Source organism: Rhinolophus sinicus, chromosome 3 (genome assembly GCF_057876585.1).
Source record: "Rhinolophus sinicus isolate RSI-liver-muscle chromosome 3, RSI-T2T, whole genome shotgun sequence".
Lineage (NCBI taxonomy): Eukaryota > Metazoa > Chordata > Mammalia > Chiroptera > Rhinolophidae > Rhinolophus > Rhinolophus sinicus.
The window spans coordinates 76363657-76385202 of record NC_142503.1 but is presented as its reverse complement, the minus strand read 5'-3'; the positions used below and the strand labels follow the sequence as shown (position 1 = coordinate 76385202).

At 38.2% G+C, this 21546-nt stretch overlaps 1 protein-coding gene across 18 annotated transcripts in view; it reads right to left on the bottom strand.

The window, feature by feature from the left end:
* Positions 1-448: 448 nt before the first annotated feature.
* Positions 449-21546, bottom strand: part of APC (APC regulator of Wnt signaling pathway) — a 286846-nt gene continuing 265748 nt past the window's right edge. For 12 of the 18 annotated variants that reach the window (XM_074328601.2, XM_019727779.3, XM_019727777.3 and 9 more), the window contains 6 exons: positions 20532-20585; positions 16272-16411; positions 15650-15727; positions 15237-15353; positions 12327-12541; positions 449-10898 (listed from right to left, as the gene is read on the bottom strand). In XM_074328601.2, coding sequence (XP_074184702.2) covers positions 4328-10898; positions 12327-12541; positions 15237-15353; positions 15650-15727; positions 16272-16411; positions 20532-20585 — 7175 coding nt within the window. In that variant the 3' untranslated portion in view covers positions 449-4327. The remainder of the gene's footprint in view (positions 10899-12326; positions 12542-15236; positions 15354-15649; positions 15728-16271; positions 16412-20531; positions 20586-21546) is intronic. The other 6 variants (XM_019727781.3, XM_074328604.2, XM_019727787.3 and 3 more) reach the window with 1 other exon arrangement.

Below are 21546 nucleotides of genomic sequence, written 5' to 3'. Positions count from 1 at the left end.
TAGTCTTAGCTTCATGATGCCAACCATACCTGTACTAACCCCGGCCTGAACTCTGAAGAGCTTTCAGCCCTCAATCACCAACCAGAGATTTACTTTCTGACTCTTACTTCAAATTGATTGGGCCAGTCTTTTTTTTTTAAAGCCAGTCGTACGAGTCTTCAGTCACTGGTCAGTTGTTGATGAGTCTTCCCTAGGCCAAGGGGAAAGACTGGGTATGTGGTTCAGTGACCAGTGAGGCTAAGTGTTTGGATTCCAAAAGGTGGTGTAGGTGGGGCAGGTTAATATTTGGAATAGTTCTAAATAGTTATTTTTCACCAATGTTGCTTTATATTCAATGGTCACCTTCATTAGTACGCATTATGAGTATTTTTAATTTAAAAATAGTAACAATCACATAACTTGAAGAAAATAAGTGAATAGTCACAAATATAAAGAATTATACTGAATATCAGAGGAAAGAAAGTGTATTTAGCACCAAGAACAATATTATACACATAGAACATACAGGTTGACGGAAGTATCAATGGCCTAACAAAAACCAGAATATAGTTTTATAGACCACATAACAGAGTGAGGGTAATGGCGAGAAAATGACCTGGTGTTTACAGAAGTCAAAGTCCATAGGTTTCAACACTACAAAGCAGTATTTTACAGTCGGTATAATATGAGGGATATATGCTTATTAGAAATTAAAAAATAATTTGTATACTCTATTTCAGCCACCATAACTTTTGAAAAATTATTTGTTTGGTAAATTTCAACGATCTGACTACTCAAATCTCTTGGCAATTTATTTTGCATTTCTGGCACTGTGTTCTTTTCCTATCATAGATACAAAGAAACCCAGTGACAACATAAATTCAGATATAGTGCAACTGGCTCCCATTCTAAGTAACAGATTCCTCCCTTCACCTAACCTTGTGGTAACGTGATCTGTATTTTACAATTTTTTTTGACAGCACTTATGGCACTATTTGATCCTTATGAGTTTATCTTTTATTTCCTTATTTCCCTCTCATTAACATTCCTTTTACTGCCCAGGTAACTTGTAAAGTTTGTTCTTAAATACCAATCTGATTTGCCATAGTTAATTGGTTGTTAATCACTCCTACTATTTATTAACAAATTGGGCACATTTTCCTTTCACCTGAAATCAGTCTTCCTTCATTGCAAAGTTCCTTTGTATAGTCTCTTCTTATTGCAAATGCAAATTAGACATTTGCTGAAATTATTGCCTTTACAGTAACTTTTCAAAGAAAATGTTAGCTGATCCTTCAGAGCGTCATTATCTTTAGAATTACCTGTTCAGGCAGGTCTGGTAAATTTGTCCACTTTTGGGAGTTGAGATGGACTCTATCAGATTGTGTAGCTGAATTCAAATCTTTTATGCCTAAAGAGAGAGAAGTTTATTTGTTGGTATACATTGTCAGATTAAAGGTTCAGTTGTCCAGAGGACGAACAGCTAGAACTGAAGGCAATCACTCAAGGAGCTCCCTTGTCATAACTTAGGGCAGTAGTTCTCAAAGTGTGATTCCAAAGCAGCTGCATCACCTGCCAAACTGTTAGAACTGCAACTTCTTGGGCTCCACTCACAATCAGAAACTAGGGGAGTGTGGCCCAGCTGTGTCTTTATAAGCACTGCTGATGATTTAAATGCACTCTAGTTTAAAACTGCCTCAGGAAGTTGTTTGCTCCAGTCCACAGCTGGATAGAGCACTGCTCCCTACTTCTCTTTAACAGGCATCACAACTAATCCCCAACACTGAGCCAATATGCCATTTGGAAATGATAAACAAAAACTGGGAATATTTGGCCTGCTATCTGTTATGGCAGCACCCCGTGAACTTCTAAAAGTAGAACTGAGATTTGCTCCTTTACTAATTCTCTAACTAGAGCGTCTTACAGAGCAACTCTTCCCTCAACGGGCAATGTAGACTGGTGCTTCTCCCAGTAGGTGCTGCCTACAGAAATTTCTGAGTTTTCTGGCATGTGGAAGGCACCCTTTTTTCATTTCCAGCACTGATAATATTTTTTCTTACTTAAAAAAGGCATTTTTTTCCTTACCTGGAAAGAGCAATTTTATCCTAATTGGCTACACCCCACCTCATTCCATAAAAATATTTGGAGTGGTTTATCAAAACTGAAGTGAAATTCAGAAAAAAATAGAAAATCACGACTAAGAGGAAAGAAATATGACCTATATGCAAGTAATCCTGTTGTACAAAGCAGACTGAGAAAAATATAAATATAATAAATTAGTATTATCATTCACAAACCATTTCATTCAGATAAAATTTGACAAAAATTTAAATGTAGATATACTCCAAAGATCAGTAAATTGAGGTGTTTGCAAAGGGGTGCCGTGGAAAGTGTATGGGTTATGGAGTAAAATGCCCTACTTCAAATCATAGCACTTTATTGGCATTTTAGTTTAAAAAAAAAATCTGCCTCACTACCCATGACAAACACGGGGAAAAGGTAGATAATTAACTACCTGATGTGATTTCAGGGGCACAAGACAGACGTACTTACTCCTCCTCACCCTTTCCCAGCGCCCGCCATACCTAAGTATCTTTTTCTTTCTACAAATGCCGAATGCATGAATTATTAAAAATAAATTTTCATTTATTCGACAAATGTATTTATCATCATCCTCATCCTCTGATCTTTTGAACAAATTCTGGGAAGAGATATTAAATTCCAGTTGTTAATAAATGTGTCACTTTATCTTCCTTCATGAAGCAGGATTTTTCCTGCCATGTGAGGGAAGAGGGCACGTGAACACATACCCCATAACTCTACCCATTAAAAACAAACTTTTCTAGAACAGGCAGGGGTTTTAGTTTTTTGACTATCCTAATGTTATTACATCTACCTTTGACATTCCATGTGATCTGCATTTGCTGCATGTGGCAAAGTGCTGATTACACTTGCTCGCTGGAATTTTACCATAACAGAGTGACAAAAGGTGTTCATTCCAGACTAGGTAGCAACAGGGAAAGATGAAGGGACAAGATAGTTACATTCTAAGATCCTGGAAGAGATTACTTATACCTAAGAATAATCACTTAATTTTTCAAGTACAGAATTCTATTAAGATAAAAGAAATAGTCCATGTGGGCCTATTATGTTCAATGCCTAGTCTGTGCGAGGCAGTTTACATTGCTATTAAATGAATGTGTTTTCAAACAGCTCCAATGGAGTAAGGAAAAAAATGTACAAGTGGAAAAATACTAAACATTAGGAAGTGCTAATCACATGTAAGAAAAATAAATTTCAGGAATGATTAAGTGCCATTGCATGGAATGGTTAAATACCAACAGTCAGCTTCAATTGTTTTTATTACAGTAGGAGGAATTTTACTCTTAATGCATAGAAATTGAAAAAAAATCATATAAGCTTTTAAGAGGCTCTTCTGACAATTAATACAAATGTGAAATAAGACCCTTCAAACAAATACCAATTTCAGTAACAGTTTACATACAGCAATAATTTATTCTGAAATGTTCATTTAGTTTCTGTTGAGACACAATTCAGGTCTCATTAATAAAAGAGCAGCCATCTCACCTCAAATACCAGAATATACAAGTTACAGCATAGCAAAAATTCTACCTACTTTCAGATAAAATCTAGTTCAGATAAAATAGTTTCATTCAATGTTTTACAGTTAACACAGATTTTTTTTTTTGTATTGAGCACAGAAGAGTGTAAATTGTTACACTGTAGCTATCTATATGCACACCATGTGACCACAGAACTGTTTATTGAACCATCAGTTTCATTCATGCAGTAAAGCAAAGCAGGCTGGGTAAACTTGTTCATCGCGAACCATATTACTGTGAATTTCACAGCCACATGATTAATTATGATGTTAGATGGATTCACAAGGACTAAAACAGAATGGTTTTTTGCATAAATACCAATTTCTCCCTGATGTAAGTTTAGTCAGTTTATAACCTAGAATTGATTGATAACAGCAATAAATCATACAATATATCATATCTTCTATCTGCAGTGTTCATTACTTTAAGACAAGCAATAATTAAAGGATGATGGGATGGGGTGCTACTTAAATACATGTAAAACATACTGTACAAATATACTTGGCTTTACTATTTTCTTCCTAACTATAAGAGTGCCTCCCAAAATATGACCAGTGAAGACAAAGTATACTATTCAAATATGGCTTCCAGAACAAAACCCCTCTAACAAGAATCAAACCTATGTACAAAACTTTTCAGTCTTTTAAAGTTTCATTTGAAACAAAATTTCTACATAGCAGTTGTAATTAACACATACTTTGCTTAGTTTCATTATTCCAGCTCTTTCAAACTGATGTCACAAGGTAAGACCCAGAATGGCGCTTAGGACTTTGAGTTCCACTGGATTCTGTGCTGTCAGTTTTTGAATCTCGTTTCTTTGTGTTATTCACTGGCGTAGGGATCTGAGATGGCCGAGCTGAAGTGCTATCTGCGCTGCTTTTCCGAGGGCTTGGGTTGTAATTGAAAGGAGTCACTCTGGCAGCAACAGTCCCACTAGGTGAGCTGTGTTTGCTTGAGCTGCTAGAACCAAACGGGGTACGCTCACTTATGGAACTCTCATTGGTCTCTGACACGGGGCCAGGATTACTTTGTCCTGGTTTTGCTTCCATTCCGTTTTGATCTGGGGCGTCTACCTGAATAAAGGAGTTCAGGCGGTTTTCCAAACCCACGGTGCGTACAGGACCACTGCCGTTACCCACATTTTGTTTTCCCTGATTATCTTTTGAATCTTTAATGTTTGGATTTCCCTTTTCTGAAACACTGTCAATCACTGGGGGAGTATTTCCTGTGGGAGACCTTCCAGACCTAGGGTTGTTAATAGGACAGTCCTCAATTCTCACCCAAACGTCCTCTGTTTTAGAAACAGCAGGTGCCATTTGATAAATTAGAGTCTTTGATTCAGCACCATTTGCAGCACCTGAGGAAGAGGTCTGAGAAGTACTACTTGTGGGAGAAATTTCACTTTCTTTTATTTTTCTCCATGTTCCCTTTGTGGATACTTGGTTTTCTTTAGTTTGTTTGGTTCCTGAAATACAGTTCACATGTTTTTCATCCTCACTTTTTGCTTTTTCACTGGATTCTGATGAAGCAGAAAGAATTGAGGATGAACTTCCAGTTCTTCTCCAAGTGCTCACTCGAGGAAGGGATGATGAATGTTTGCTGTGCTCACGTTTCCAGGTTCCTGACCTATTGATCGGGAGTCTGGAAGGACTTTCAGAATGGGAACGTGCTATGTCATGGCGCTTTGCTGGTCTCCCATCATTACACTCAATGGTGGGACTGAGATTAGGTGGAAGTTTTCGCCATCCACCAGCCAGAACAGATGGTGTCGATAGAGACATATCAGGAAGGGAAGGACTTAAAACTGGAGTCTGTGCCTGGGACCTAGTGGGAGAATCTGGTCTAGAAGATGGAGAAAGAGATTCGAATGAAGCAGATTCCTCCAATTTTCTCCTCAGGGTTGGGCTTGGAGCTTCTTTGATGAAAGTTGACTGGCGTACTAATACGGGTCTCTCTGACCTATCAGATTCACTTCCACTTGATTTAGTTGAAGACATTCTAGAAAGTTCTACCTTTTTATTGGCTCCATTGCTATTATTCATCTGATTTAGTCCTTTGGAGGCAGACTCACTTCTTGGGATACTACTGCCATTCTTGGATAAACCAGTTTGTTTGGTAAGGTTCTGCTGGCTCATCTGTCTGCCTGGAGATGTGTATGACATTTTCCCAGAACCCGAGGACTTAGTTGAAGCAGTACTAGGGGATGATGTCCTTGGCAGTTGAGATAATTTGTTAGGAGGGCTTATTCCATTTCTACCAGGGGAAATTGAGTTTCGCCCTGGAGATTGCATAGGTCTACTTAATGGCTGCTGGGCAGGTCTTGAAGGAGTGGAATCTCTAGATCCTGATCTAGAAGGCCCTTTATTTGACCCAGCCTGTTGGGATGTCTGCCTGGTAACAGGACTTAATTCTGACTTCACTGATGGCTTGGCTCCTCTAGGAGAAGTGGTGGTTGTCTGACTTTCACTAGGGCTTTTAGAGCCTGGAGTCTTCAGGGGTGGGCCTTTTTTAGAAACTGGACTTGTACTTGAAGAGCTATTTCGAACTCCTGGAATGTGAATCATTGTCCTCCCTCTTGAGATTGAAGGCATGTTTGGTTGAAGGGGCTGTTTCATTTGGGTTGAAATTTCCGAATTAGATCGAACTTTTCCAGTAATCAAACTCTTATAAACTTTTTTCCCTCCTTTGATTCCTTTATTTTCAGATTCTACCTTTTTAGCTTCCAATGTGCTTTTCTCCCCAGGTTTCAGAATTCGTGGGCCTTTATTACTTGTAAAGGGTTTTTCCTCTTGATCAGGTGTAAGATGAAATGGTGATCCCAGAGAGATTCCTGATTTCAGTGAAAGGATGGAATCTGAATCAGATGAAGCTTGTCTAGACAAACATGCAGCAGCAGCAGCTTGATGTAAACTACTTACTATGGAATTTGCACCTTCCTGAATGGCTTTCCAATCAAAATTTTCTGAATCAGGGGATAAACCATGTTCTGAATCTGGTCTCTGTATATCTTTCAAATCAAGTGTCAAATCTTCTGCTAATATGCCATCCATATTTCTGGAACTATGCTTTTCATTATCACCCTTGAGTCTTGAAGGCTTTTTCTTTTTTGGCATTGCAGAACTTATACATTCCTGCAAGAGGTCATCTTCAGAATCAATACTGAGAGAACTGAGGGAACTGTTTCTTGAGAAACAAACGGGTGTATCTTCAACGTGAAATGATTTAGGAGCATAACCTGATGCCTGAGGTTTTGGTTCTGCCCGTGAGGCAGAAGGCTCTGTCTCTTTGATAGGTTCGTTTTCTTTGTTGTTGTTTTCTTGATCAATGTCACTAAGGGAACTTAGAGAAGAATTTCGAGAAAAGCAAACTGGAGTATTTTCAATAGCAAAATTCTGTAATTTTTCATCAGTTGCTGCTCCTCTGTCTGGTATGTCTTTGGATGACTGGGGAAAAGTTGACTGCTTCTGCAATATGGGTTTTGACTGTCCTCGACTTACTGGATGTTTGGTAACAGCTTGTGTCTTATTAGCTGATTGTTGGCCTGAGGTTATTTCTACTTGGCTGGTAACTTTAGCTTCTGATTCCTTATTTTCTTTCCCCTTTCTTAATTCAGCCTTTTCCCTGGAAAGGTCGACATCATCATCATCAAAATCTAGAGAACTCAAAGAGTCATTTCGTGAAAAACAGTATGGAGTTCCTTCAATAGGCGTGTAATGATGAGGTGAATCGAAAGTAAAACTTCCTCTGACTCGATCTTCATTATTTGGTAGCTTATCGTTGAAGTCCTTGGAATTATTTTTCAAGTTCTGTTTCTTTGAATCTTTGTTGTCTGAAAAAGTTCTTTCAGCATTTAAATTGTTTTTTGAATCTGTATTTTTTTTTACACGTGTCCTATAGTCAGGATTTTGGGGCATAGGTTTTACTGGTGAAGTAGGTTTCTTTTTCTTACCATCTAATTGGTTCTTGTTAGTTCCAGATGAAGAAGACATAGACGCTTGTTGGACCTGGTCCATTATCTTTTTTACACGGAAAGGCTTGTGACTTTTCCCTTTGGGCATAGCAGAATTAATGCATTCTGCAAGAATATCACCTTCTTCTGTTTTACTGTCATCCAGTTCAGGTATAGTTATAGATGAGGTTTTTCCTCTTTGAGCCTCATCCGTACTCCTGCCTTCTGTAGGAATGGTATCTCGTTTTTCAAATTCACCCGACTGTACCCCTGCTTTAACCCCTTCGCCAGCAGCTAACTCATTAGGAGGGGACTCTATTGTTAGGTCACTTAGAGATGTAGCTGTGGAAAAGTTTATAGGTGTCCCTTCTACACAATACACTCGTGGCATATCATCTCCTGGTGTAAAACTAACGTGCTTTTGTGCTTGTATCCTGTTTTGTGATGGCAGAAGTTTGTACACGGGCAGTTGACTTGGCTTCCTTGCTACAGGTGGAGGTAATTTTGTAGCACTCTGGGCTGGCTTTTTGGCTTTGCGTGAAGATTTTGTTGGCATGGCAGAAATAATACATTCTTCTAGAATTTCAATATCATCGTCATCTGAATCATCTAATAGGTCTTTTTCAGAATCAGTAGGCTTTTCTACCTCCTTTTCCTGGTTTTCATTTGATTCTTCAGGCTGCTCAGATTCTGTTTCATTCCCATTGTCATTTTCCTGAACTGGAGGCATTATTCGTAGTTCCACATCCTTTTGTATAAATGGCTCATCAAGGCTCAGAGCACTCAGGCTCGATGAACAAGAAAATCCATCTGGAGTACTTTCTGTGGCAAAATGTAACAAAGTATCAGCATCTGGAAGAACCTGGACCCTCTGAACTGCAGCGTTTACAGCAGCTTGCTTAGGTCCACTTTCTCTGTTTTCAGTGTTCGGTACATTATTTTTAGGCACCTCTCGTTTAGCTTGAGTTGTTTGAGGAGGAGGTGGAGGAGGAGGGGTTTTGCTTCTGCTTGGTGGCATGGTTTGTCCGGGGCTATCTGGGAGGTCACTGGGGCTTATAATGCCACTTACCATTCCACTGCACGGTTCACTCTGAACAGAGCTGGCGATTGAACGACTCTCAAAACTGTCAAGTGAACTGACAGATGTACATCTGCTGAACATGAGCGGAGTCTCCTGAACATAGTGCTCTGGTGGACTTTTAGGTGTCTGAGCACCACTTTTTGATGGAGATTTGGCCCCTGAAGAAAGTTCAGCAGCTTTGTGCCGGGTCGGTTCTGAAGCTAAACCAGAAGCCTGGAGTCTGCTGGGTTTGGTTCTGATGTGCTGTGACACTGTTGGGACTTCACTCACAGAATCTTCAGTGGATCTAGTTCCACTGTTCTCTTTAATTTCTGCTATTTGTAGCGTATTAGCAGAATCTGCTTCCTGTGTCGTCTGATCACATCCTATTTCATCTTCAGCTGACGACAAAGATGATAGTGAACTACACCTTGAAAAACATATCGGGGTGTCTTCCACACAGTAAGTCTGTATTGTTTCCTGGTTGATAGAGGGAACTTTGCAAGAGCTGGCTTTTTGAGTCTGACCACTTCTGCTGTGTGCTGAACTTGGGTGGAGCTGATTCTGCCTCTTGGCATTAGATGAAGGTGTAGATGTATTCTCACTGCTTGAAGAGACATGTTCAGTTTTAGTGCTTTGTCCGGAGGAGCTCTTCGAGAATGAAAAGGATGGTTTCTGTGAGGAAGGAATGTCTGTGGCATATTTTAAACTGTAATCAATGGGCTGATCCACATGATGTTTTTCTTCATTATATTTTATGCTGTAGTTTGTCGGCCTTTCTTCTTCCTGCTGCTCTTCCTCAGAGTAACGCTCACTATAGTTGGTTGGCTTATCATCTTCATAGTCATCTTCCTGACACAAGGACTGGTTTACATTTTGATTAATTCCATGATTAGAACTTACTCTATTTGTTTCGGCACCATTGGCTCCTCTTGACCTATATGGGGAAACACATTCTTGCTGTGCAAAATGTGGCTGGAACTTGAGGTGTTTATCGTCAGTGCTCTCAGTATATCCGGGGTAAGTTGTGCTTTGACTCCTGGATTGTCTTTGCTCACTCTGTTTCATTTCATCTTCTATTATATGTTTGGGTCTTGCCCATCTTTCATTTTGTGAAGGACTTTGCCTTCCAGAGTTCAATTGCTCATCTGAATATTTAAGACTATAATTTATAGGCGTATCTAGTTCTCCATCATTATCATCCATATGATTTGCACTGTGTATTTTATGGGCTAGGTCAGCTGGATATTGACCATAGCTGCAAAATTTACTTTCATCATCTTCAGAATAGGATTCAATTGAAGGTTTCATTTGACCTCTTTTACCATAACCGTCACTACTACTGACACTATTTAAACTATCATTTGAAGATCTCTTATATTCCAATTTGGCATAAGGCATAGGACATGTCCTATTTGAATTCTCTGACTTAGTGAAGTTGTAAGTGTTTGAATGTGTGTGGGCAGTAGAGCTTCTTCTTAGTGCATTCCTCTCCTCTGCCCCACAGTGTAATTCGGTGGCAGACCCAGAGCTTCTGTCTTCCTGGGAGGTGTGAATGGCTGACACTTCTTCCATGACTTTAGCAATCTGGGCTGCAGTGGTGGATATCTGCAAGCCTCGCTTTGAAGAGGTTCCTGGATTTTCTGTGGCTGGGTGGTAGGTGCCTAGGCTCATTCCTCGCTCTCTCTCTAAACTTCTGTCTTTTTCAGACCGAGAACTATCTAAACTCCCCCTTGATGAAGAGGAGCTGGGCAACACTGTAGTATTTAAATATGGTGAAAGGACAGTCATGTTTCCAGTATTGAAATTGTCTGACCTGTTATCATCATGTCGATTGGTATCAAAAACATAGTCACTGTAGAGATTTTGCTTGTGTCTTTGCTTACTACGATGAGATGCCTTGGGACTTAAATTGTCAATATTGTCAAAAGTTTCTGATAAATGCTGAGCATCTAATTCTGCTTCTAGGGCTTTCTGTTTCCTGACATGAAGAGATGGCAAGCTTGAACCAGGAGACATAATATTGGCATCCTTATACTTTGCAGGTCTATTTGCCATGAGATTCCGTAAAGCTGCAGCACTTCCCATAGCAATCATTTTGTGCTTTGAATGAATGAGGTTCTTGAGCATGCTGACTGCTCCCATGTCCCATAATGCCTCCTGGTCTTTCGGGTTTCTTGCTGAGAGATTCCACAAGGTTCCGCATGCATTACTGACTATTGTCAAACTGTGAGATTTTAAGTGTTGTAGTAAAGTTTGCAAGCAGTTGTTCTCTCTCAAGATTTGCCTGAAATGTAAATAAACATCACAAAATTAAGGTCAAAATATGTTTCTACTAACAACAAATAAAAGCATAGAAAACAATTTTAAATCTAAAGATAACTACTAAAACTTATTAACAAAATGCATAATAAAATTGTACTCAATTATACTATACATTCTAAGCATTCTATATCTCCATTTGTTCTTCATTAAGGTTTATATTTTAAAGTACTCATCTGCCAGACTAGAAGTGCAAGTGTCAATTTTTATCCATTCTGCATTTCCTATTCTGACCTGATAGCTTTTCACATTTTTGTTGAGCAGATACATTTACTTTATTTACATGGTGACAGCTTCCCAATTTAAGGACTATAAATGTATCATGAAACCTTGTGCCGAACAGGGACTTTGTGGTAATTTAATCAATTGCTAGATCTTTACGTAGTCAAGGAGCACTGTAAGTGCCTAGATCAGCACACCCACTTAGAGTAATCTCTGTATCTCTGGCTTGATTTTGTGATACTGCCAAGTGCTCTCTGACAAATAGTGTGTGTCATCATTATTTCTAAAAATAAAGCAAAAGGAAGGTTTTCAGAGCATTTAAAGGTAACTATGAAAACAAAGGTTGAGAATCAGGGTACTGAACTCTGGAACTTGAAGAGCTACAACTGTTTAATGCAGGGAAGGCTGAAGTTCAATGACAAATACTCAACTTCAGTGGGTTTTAAAACTGATTGGCCAGGGTGTACAGAAAGCTTTAACACGGTCCTCTCTCAGCGGTCGCATAGACACCCGAGTGCTTACTGAGTTTAAGAAGTCGTCTTTGCATAGCAGAAAGGCTACAAGGCTTGTAGTTTGTGCATCAAAAACTTAAAAGATATTTACATTCTTTACAAGTTCTTTTACTAAAAGTACCACCTTGTCCTTTTGAAAAGGAGAGAGGAACAAGACTGAACAAATGAATATGCTGTGGAAGACATCCACATTTTTGTTGACATAATACGGAGAGCAAGTTCAGAAATGTGTGCCCTGTATCTGAAGTGCTCCCTTAGGTTTCACAGCTCTAGTAGATTTGATGAATGGCTGTTGGCTTAATAATAATATTGATGTTAAGACACCATTAGAAAAATGTAAACCACTGTACTCTCTGGATCATATCCACAGATTTTATTTTTGTTTTCACGACTTGAATTTTTTCCTCTACACATGAGTTATACCTCTCACCTATCATTTGTTTATTTCTGGACATCTTTATGATACTATGAACTTTTATTAAAATAAATACACTAATAAGTGAATTAGGCATGAACAGTTATCTTTTCACCACAATAAATAAAATTTGGCTTAGAACTTTTGTGTAGAATTACACAAAACACTGCTTACAAATGGGTCTTTCTGAGGGAATGAATTCTACACTAATTCATTTATAAGCAACATAAAACTGTGTATTTACCTGTGGTCTTCATTTGTAGCTATCAAGCTGGACACATTCCGTAATATCCCACCTCCACTTTCAATAATGGCTAAAGTATTTGTCTGGCTCCGGTAAGTGAGAGTGCCAACCAAAAATGCAAGTGCACCATCTACCGCACATATATCAGCTTTATTCTCAGTGCAATGTGCTGACAAATTCCATAAGGCACTCAATACGCTTTTGAGGGTTGATTCCTATTAAGAAAGAAATGATTCCTATTAAGAAACAACTCTACTTAGAGTTGGAATTTGTGTCTTATAACCTCCATGTTTACTTCTATGGAACACGTTATTTTATTTTTTTTAAATATCACCTGCTGTTCACCCCTCATTGGTAAAGTATTAGGAATTCCCCATTTAGAAAAACTTTCATAAAATTTCAAATGGAATGTAAGTCAGTGATATCCCCATAAACAAACAGGACATAGTATTAAACTAGTGACCTTTATGAAAATTATTCTAAGTGTTTAGATGGTTCACACATATCTTACCAGAGCTTATATTAGAATATAAAACAGAACTGAAGTGCATTATGAAAAGCTAACATTTTCAGGATAATAGAAACTACAAAAAAACCTCTATATGTTGATATGGAAAGATATCTAAGAAATGCTATTAAATGAAAAGAGCAAGTTGCAGAGCAGTATGTAGAATATTCTGTTTGTATAAAAACCACATATGTATTTATATGTAGTTGATTTCAGAGGAACAATATACCTTATTAAAATGAAAGCACAGTGGAAAAACTCCAATTCTTAAAATTCCCAAAGAAACAAAGTAATTACAAAAACTAGATCTTGCTGGAAACTGTCAAACTGTAATTGCCACAGAAATACTCTGCATGTACAATTAAGGATATTTGGTCAAAACCAGCCATGATCCTGATGCCAGTCTTTCCTCTTACTACAAACAATCAAGGAATAAACATCCATTAGAAATCTACTCTATGCCCATCACAATTAGAGGTACTCCAGAGGATACAAACATAACAAACTGGTACCTGCTTTGAAGGTGCTAACAATTTTCTTGGGGGTTGGGGAGATGCAAAACCATACATGAAACAAAGTACTCTAAAGGAAAGATTGTTGCCACCTGAAATTAATCAAATTCTGATTTGACTAATCAGTTCTGATTCTCCTGGTCATTAGTAGTAAAGGATGTTGAGAAGGAAAAGACGATGAATTAAAACGACAAAGAGAATGACTGTTGCATTGAATGAAGAACAAGAGGGAACAGATAAATTCTAATACTGCCAACCAGAAGCAGGCCCAAACCAGAATTGGGTATTACAGATTTCTGGTTGGCTAGTTTTTCCAAGATTGGACTTACATTAAAAATTTACATATGAATTTAGGGAGAAATGATTTTTAAAATACCACTCCTCTTTTATAAGAATAGGGTATGTCTTTCCAGTTATTACGGTCTTCTTTTACCTTCCCCAGTAGGATGTGGTTTTTTTAATCTAGCTTTCTTGGTTTGTAACAATTAGTCTGTATGTAAATCTCTGAGGTCCGTGAGAGATAATAAAATCATGAACGATTCAACAGCAGTACAAGTTCCCATAATATATACAAACACATTAGATTTTTCTGAAAATATACATGTTTGATTAGATTAGGAGTCTTAAAGTGTGCACAGTACTAACTGTTTTGGTCTAATTTTATTGAGGTAGAACTAGAGAGTAATAAACTGCACATATTTCAAGTGTGCAATTTGATCCCTTTTGATGTGTACACTCATGAAACCATCATCACTTCAATCAAGATAACAAACATTTATTTCATCCTCCCAAATTTCCTAGTGTCCCTTATAATCCACCCCTAACCCCAGGCAACTAGTGATCTGTTTTCTGTCAGTATAGATTATTGCATGTATCAATAGTTCATTCTTTTTATAGCCCAACAGTATTCCAGTGTGATATTCCACAATTTGTTTGCCCGTTTCCCTGTTGATGAACATGAGAGCCATTTCTCGTTTTCGGCGATCACAAATAATATCGTTGTGAACATCTGTGTGCAAGTCCTTGTGGGGACATAGATCTTTGTTCCTCTCAGGTAAATACTTAGGAGTAGACTGGCTGGGTAGTAAGTTAGGTGTAGGTTTAACTTCAAAACACTGACAAATGTTCTCCAAAGTGGTTACCCCGTTTTCCATTCCCACCAGCAGAGCATGAGAATTCCAGCTGCTCAACATCCTTGACTACACTTAGTCAGTTTTTAAAATTTTAACAAATATGTGTAATGGTATCTCACTGCACATTTAATTTGTATTTCCCTGATAACTAATGTTGTTGAGTATCTTTTCAAGTGCTTATTGGCCATTCAAATGTCTTCTTTTCTGTAGCGTCAGTATAGTGTTCTTCCAATTCAGTAGCATTTTAAAGGTATCTTTATGTAGACCTTAAATATATTTGAATATTATCTTTATAACCAAATGTTATTTGGTTAAATACATTACCTATTTCTAATAATTTTTCAGTTGATTTTCTTGCGTTTTCCAGATGATTCTTAACTGGGGGTGATTCTGTCCCTCTTGCCTCCTGGGGGATATTTGATATCCGGAGACATTTCTGACTGTCACGACTGAGGGGAGGGTTTATTGAAATTTAATGGACAATGGCTACACCTCCTACAAGGCACAGGTTAGCACCCCAAACAAGGAATTATCTGGTCCACGATATCAACAGTGCTGAGTCTGGGAAACCCTGACTCACACTAGGCCAACACGCAATCTCCTCTATCTTTATACTTAAGGAGTTTGGAGAAGTCTAGACTAAGGATTAGTGAGAGAAACAGGTCAGAAATTAGGGAACCTCAAGGGTGGGAGAAGGCAGCAAAAAAGTATCCAAAGATAAAATCCATATTACAGTATTAAATGTTTTCAAAGGTACCTTTTTAACTTCCAAAGCACATTCCATCAATGCTTTCACACTTCCAACTTCGCGCAATGTCTTTTTACTATTCACATCTGCTCGCCAAGACAAATTCCTCAGAACACTTGCAATAACCTGTAAATGAATCAATTTTTAGAATAATTTGTATATAAAATGGCTTATAATAGTTGCTTTTTTGTTTTTAATGCTAAAGGTAAGAGTAGAAAGCTATTAATAAAGAAATTCCTTCTAAATGTTAGTATGGTGCCAAAAGATATTCCTACAATATAATTATTTTCCTTTATTCTGGTGTTAATGTAACCATAATTTAAACATGAGATACTAAATACTGAGCCACAGCTTAAATTAATTTAAATCAGGATAGGAACCCACTGACATCCTAGAAAAACATCTGAAATTCTAAGGAGTACCTGCTGTAGGTCCTCACTTTCAGATTTCAGTTGGGCCACCAGTGCTCTCATGCAGCCTTTCATAGAGCATAGTGTAGCCTGTAAAATCAGACACGGAAAAGAGGGTCAAGAACAAGGCAACCTGAAGCTGTGCTTTATTTTTGACTACTAAACTTCAAATTCAGTTTTTATTGTCTCATTTTAATTACAGCTAATAATTCACCCATAAAAGATTTAGAATCAGATTACATAAATGAAAGACAAATACCCTCCAAATCCTTTGCTATCTGACAAGAAAGGAGAAGCAAAGGGTTTTAAAGTAAGGTCTCTTATTTGGATGCAACCAATATGTGTGTCACCCCTGCACAGGTCATCAGGATTTTCCCATTTTTTGCTCTCATTCCCAGAAACAGTGTTTTAAATGAGATTACATAAATCCGCCACTGTTTTCCATCTTTTGCCTTTGTTTAGTCATCAGATAACCAAATGAATATGGATAAACAGTGGGATGTGAAGTACAGGTTTTTATTGGTCAGTGTTTAATAGGAGAATGACAAAAAGAAAGTCAGTGAAAAGTAGTTTGTACAAACGTAAACTGACTCATACCTGAGACGTCTTACGAGATGGACCTTACAAAACGTACCTTGTTGGCGACATCTCCAAAAGTCAAGTTTGTCAAAGCCATTCCAGCATATCGTCTTAATGTAATACTGTAGTGGTCATTAGTAAGCCCATACATTTCACAGTCCACTTGCAATAATTCTGCAATGGCCTGTAGTCCCCCTAATTTAAAAAGGGCAAGAGGAAAAAGACAACAATCTAAAATAAAACAAACCAGTATCAAGTTTATAACTTAAATATCAGGGAAAAAAATCTCAAAGAATGAGAATACATGGTTTAAATTTGTCTTTAGATTTATGAGCTACAAAACTGTTGTAAAAGACTTTTGTGTAATACATTTAAAAAGTATAACTGACAACCATTCCATTTTCTGCCAGCTTCTCCACCCTCCACCCCTTCCCTTACTGAGTGAAATGAGCATTACACACTATTTACTGCACATACACTGTATCCTGCCAACGATGAAAACTATTTTTTAACACTAGGTCTTCCTGAATATAAGTAGAAAAAGTAACTTATTTTTATTATTAGGACTTCATAAACACTCTTCATTGTTGCACACAGTGGCCTAACTACTTTAATACTTTTTTATCTGCTGAATACTTATCCTTAGGAATACTGAAACTTCTAAATGAAACTGCATGAAACAAAGCTTATTTTTTTAATGAAAAATAATGATCTGTTCAACTTGTCATTAAGTTCTATAAAACATATTTATGTTTTTTAAAAAATTTCCTTACTTTTCTTTGATACTCACAAGTGTCAACTATCAACTACACTAGGGCGTAGTATTTTCTTTGCCCTTGGTTCCCACCACTGGGTATGCTCAACAGGGTCACATGGTTAACAGTAGGAAGGCAAGGAGGAAAATGAAGAGAAAGGAAAGGGAAAGACATAACGGAAGGGGAAGTAAAAACAATAAGCGAAGCAAATAGTGAGGGAGTAAACAAAAATAAAAATGCACATGGAGGCTATTCAAAATATTATTCATCATCAATATTAATCATTGTGGGAATGGGCATACTGTTTGGTCACAGAGAAGTGGCTCAGACAGAAAAAAGGAGGATGACTAGAAATAGACAATTCTTAGATACTGTTAAGTCTAATAAATCAGGTCATTAATCTGACAGAACCTGTACATTTAATATTTTTGCAAATAATCTAGAAGGGTCAATATGTAGAGCAATCTACAAGTTTACAAAACAGACAAAGTTCTATTTTGGGCCAAGAATTCCAGGTAAGGGGATTTAACTATATAGGAAGATTCATATACATTTTTATGATTAGCAGAAATGACAGATGAATGTAGGTAAGTGAAAATTAATTTGGTTAAGGAAAATCCAAACCACATTTAGGAGGATTTTCCTTCACCCACCCATAATGATGCAAAAATACATAGCAGTGAATAGGTACGTATCAGTGAATAGTCACTGTCTTGATGGAGCTTAGATTAGAGCAAAGATACATATTAAACAAGTAAACTGTGCTGGATTGTGTAGAAGTAAAGGGCAATATAACAAGTGGACTGAGGAGGATTAAGAAAAAGGCTGAGGAAATAATTTTTAAGTTGGGATAAATGATGAAGGAGTATCTAAAAGTGGTGGGGCAGGAACAATAAAGCATTTCAGGCAGCTTGAACAGCATGTGCAAGGGCCCCTGGGCCTGAAATACAGAGTAACAAGGAGAGGGTTACAAGATGAGGCTAGAGAAATGGGTAGGGGCCAGATCATGCAAGATTATGTGCCATACTAAGGGTTTTCAGGTATGGAAAGGAATAATTATAATGTGTAGCCGTAATAGATTCCTATGGTTGCAGGGTGAAGAATGGATTATGACTGGAAGTTGGGAGACAAGTAAGACAAAGTTCTGCAGAACAGCAGGTATGACGGTGGCCTGGACTGGGAACGAAAGGAGGAGCAGTGATCAGAGATCTATTTAAGAAGCAGAATTAAAGCACTCAGTTACTAGATGTAGGAGATAAGTATAGAGTCACCGATGGCCTTCAAGATTCTGGTTTGAGCAACTGGGTTGGAATGACATTTTCTGAAAAAAGGAACCCTGGGAGAGAGAGATCCGGGGATGGAGGAGATAAAAAAAATTCAGTGTGTGGCAGCTGAGTTAGAAATATCTGAAAAACCACCTAAGTAAAGATGTCAGATGAGCAGTTTGATAATGTATCTAAAACTCAGGAGAGAGAATTTGGATTAAGATGTACGAGGTTGGACAACTAAGTTCACGAACTCATCCTAGAAAAAGTGCTCCATGCCTCATTGCTGAATATCACTACGGTCACCTGCGAAGTACTCCCCTTGGGAAGCTATGCACCGACACCAGTGCCTAGTCCACCCTTCAAAGCAGTTTTGGAACTCTTTCTGGAATGGCCATCAGAGCTGTCATTGTATTATTACCCTTTAGGTCCTGAATGTCATCAAAATGTCTTCCTTTCAATACTTCCTTTATCTTCGGGTAAAGAAAGAAGTCATTGGGGGCCAGATCAGGTGAGTAAGGAGGGTGTTCCAATATAGTTATTTGTTGACTGGCTAAAAACTCCCTCATAGACAGTGCTGTGTGAGCTGGTGCATTGTTGTGATATAAGAGCCATGAATTGTTGGCGAAAAGTTCAGGTCGTCTAACTTTTTCACGCAGCCTTTTCAGCACTTCCAAATAGTAAACTTGGTTAACTGTTTGTCCAGTTGGTACAAATTCATAATGAATAATCCCTCTGATATCAAAAAAGGTTAACAACATCATTGTAACAAGTTTGTGAACTTAATTGTCAGACCTTGTAAATTTGAAAAACATGTTAACTGAGGCCACGGAGTGGAGGATACTGCCCAAAGAGAGGGAAGGGAGCCTAGGGCAGAGCTTCCAGGAATTCCACCATCTGATGCTTGGAAAAAGGACAGGAGACAGTAAAAGAACTGAGAGTTCTGACTCAGGAAATTGACCTGAGGGGTCACTGTTGACCTGAAGACAGTGGCCCTGTGTACTGATGAGATCTAAATGTTGAGCATTCTAAAGCAGACTGTCAATACCAAAACAAAACATACTATGCTTTGTGCACATAAATCCTGTCTGGTGTACAATATCCATGATAAAGGTCCCAAGAAGGCAATAAATGAGTAAAGAGTTGAGAACCCTTATATAGAAAAACTAAAAATCTTAGGATTTGATTCTGAAAACAAAAATTAAAGGAGGATATGGCCAATGTCAACAAAACCATGAAGAACATGGCTAATGAAAAAAGAACATTCAATAGAATTTAGGATATCAGATAAAAGAGAGAGCCCGTTACATTTTCAGGCAAATAAAAAACATGATGGAATTCATGGCTGTTAGAATAAAAACCAGGTTGCCCTGAGAAAAATTAGGGTGTTTCAAGGTAATGCAAAGATGACGAGCATGTCCTTCCACATTTTTCTTGGTGCCTATTTAGAAAGTAGGGTCCACATGGACCAAACACTATCCAATGTAATATCTTATCACCTTATAGATAGTAGAGGACCAACAGCTTCAGGTGACGTTCAACAGAATCCTTAATTCAAAAAAGATAATGGAAAGATGACACTCAATGTTTAAAGTTGTTGTTTGTTCTTACTTGTTTAGATATTCACCATTAGCATGAGATGTCTCATTCTAAAATAAATTATTAGGGGCCCAACATCAATATTCTATAGATTGGTAATTCATAAAATTTCCTGATCAGAAGAATCACCTGGGTCACTTATTAAATATGATTCTTAGGTTCCTCTGGAGATTCTGTTGTACTAAGCCTGCTTGCTACAGGGCCAGAGAACCTACATGGTTTTACAGGTGCCTCTGTTGATCACTATGATTTGGTTTTGGAAACATTAATGCAAATAAACCATGAGTTCCTTGAAAGTCAGGACTATGTCTTAATATTTTTTTATATCTAGAGCCTAGAAAGTTGCTGGGACAGAACTAAGAATAAGTGTATACAACACTAGTGTTACAGTCTAAAACTTGCAGGACTTATAGGTATACATCTATATGACCCTGATAGCTATAGAATCTTCCTGGATGGACAAATAACAGTTCCAGCTGATTGGGTTTAGGGATTTCCATTCATCTACTTGGGACTTTTTTCCTCCTTATCCCTCACAGTCAGAAACTTGGTGCTATCTCACTCTGTTTCTCCACAATCCACAAACCTTGATCCTTCTTTTGTTCCAGTGCAAATTCGAGGCTAGGAATGAGAAGGCAATCCCTTGTGGCTGTGTCCCCAACAGTCACACCCCCAAGGCCCCATCCTGCTCCTCACCTGAAAGCCCCTGCCCTAGCTCCTGTGATGAAATGCCCCGGGTAGCCTTCCTACCTGAAGAAGGAAGAGGAACAGATACTGAGTCTACGTTTAACCTTGAAATTCAGATGATTAATGTGTCAGTCCTAGTCTACAGTCCATTGGAACACAGGGACATTCATAGAAAAAGCTTTTGTTAGCTTAAAATTGGATTAATTTTCCTGTTTATTCATTATTTTTCTCCCCTTCCCATTATTACTAACATTTAAAAACCCCACCGAGACATCAAATGTTCACAAACGCTGAGGCTGGACTGAGGAGGGGAGAACTCCTAACATTATGCTCAGTCCCACAGGAGGCTGAGGGGGGTGATGGGGCAGGACAGAGCATCAGGTGTGCCACTGCTGGGCCTGTGGGAAGAAAAGCACAGCTGGAGGACAGGCCTGAAATCACCAGCACACAGCCTCCGAAGTAAGGACTCGGAAGGAGACAGCACTCATTTTGGCTGTTCAGGTTCTCTGTGTAAGAGTCTCATGACTTTGTCACTTTTAAGATAAGTGATGAACGAAAACGAGGGTGACAGGAATACAAACGGGAGGGCTGGAATGCAATGTAACATAAACAGCACAAAAAACCAGGGCACAGCTACATTAAGATGGGAACTTAGTGCACGGTCTTGCTTGTGGCACAATTAGAGAGATCACTTCACATGAGAAGTCTCAGCATGATGCAATTTATAAATACCACATGTGCAAAATGAACCTAGAAATCAAAGTAAAACCGTTACATGAAAAATGGGGTGCACAAATGAAGGTTATATAAGGATTAGTGTGCGTGACAATATATACCTAAAAAGAGTAGTCATCCCAAAATTATGGGAATGTTTCTGATTTATATTAGAGCATAATGCTTTTCCATAGTGACCAGTTTCAAAGATGCCATGCTGCTTATCATGAAAATGCATACAGTACTCAGAACCACAAAGTTAAATGAGAATCTTACTGATAACTCCTTCTGGTGTCCATCAGAAGTGACT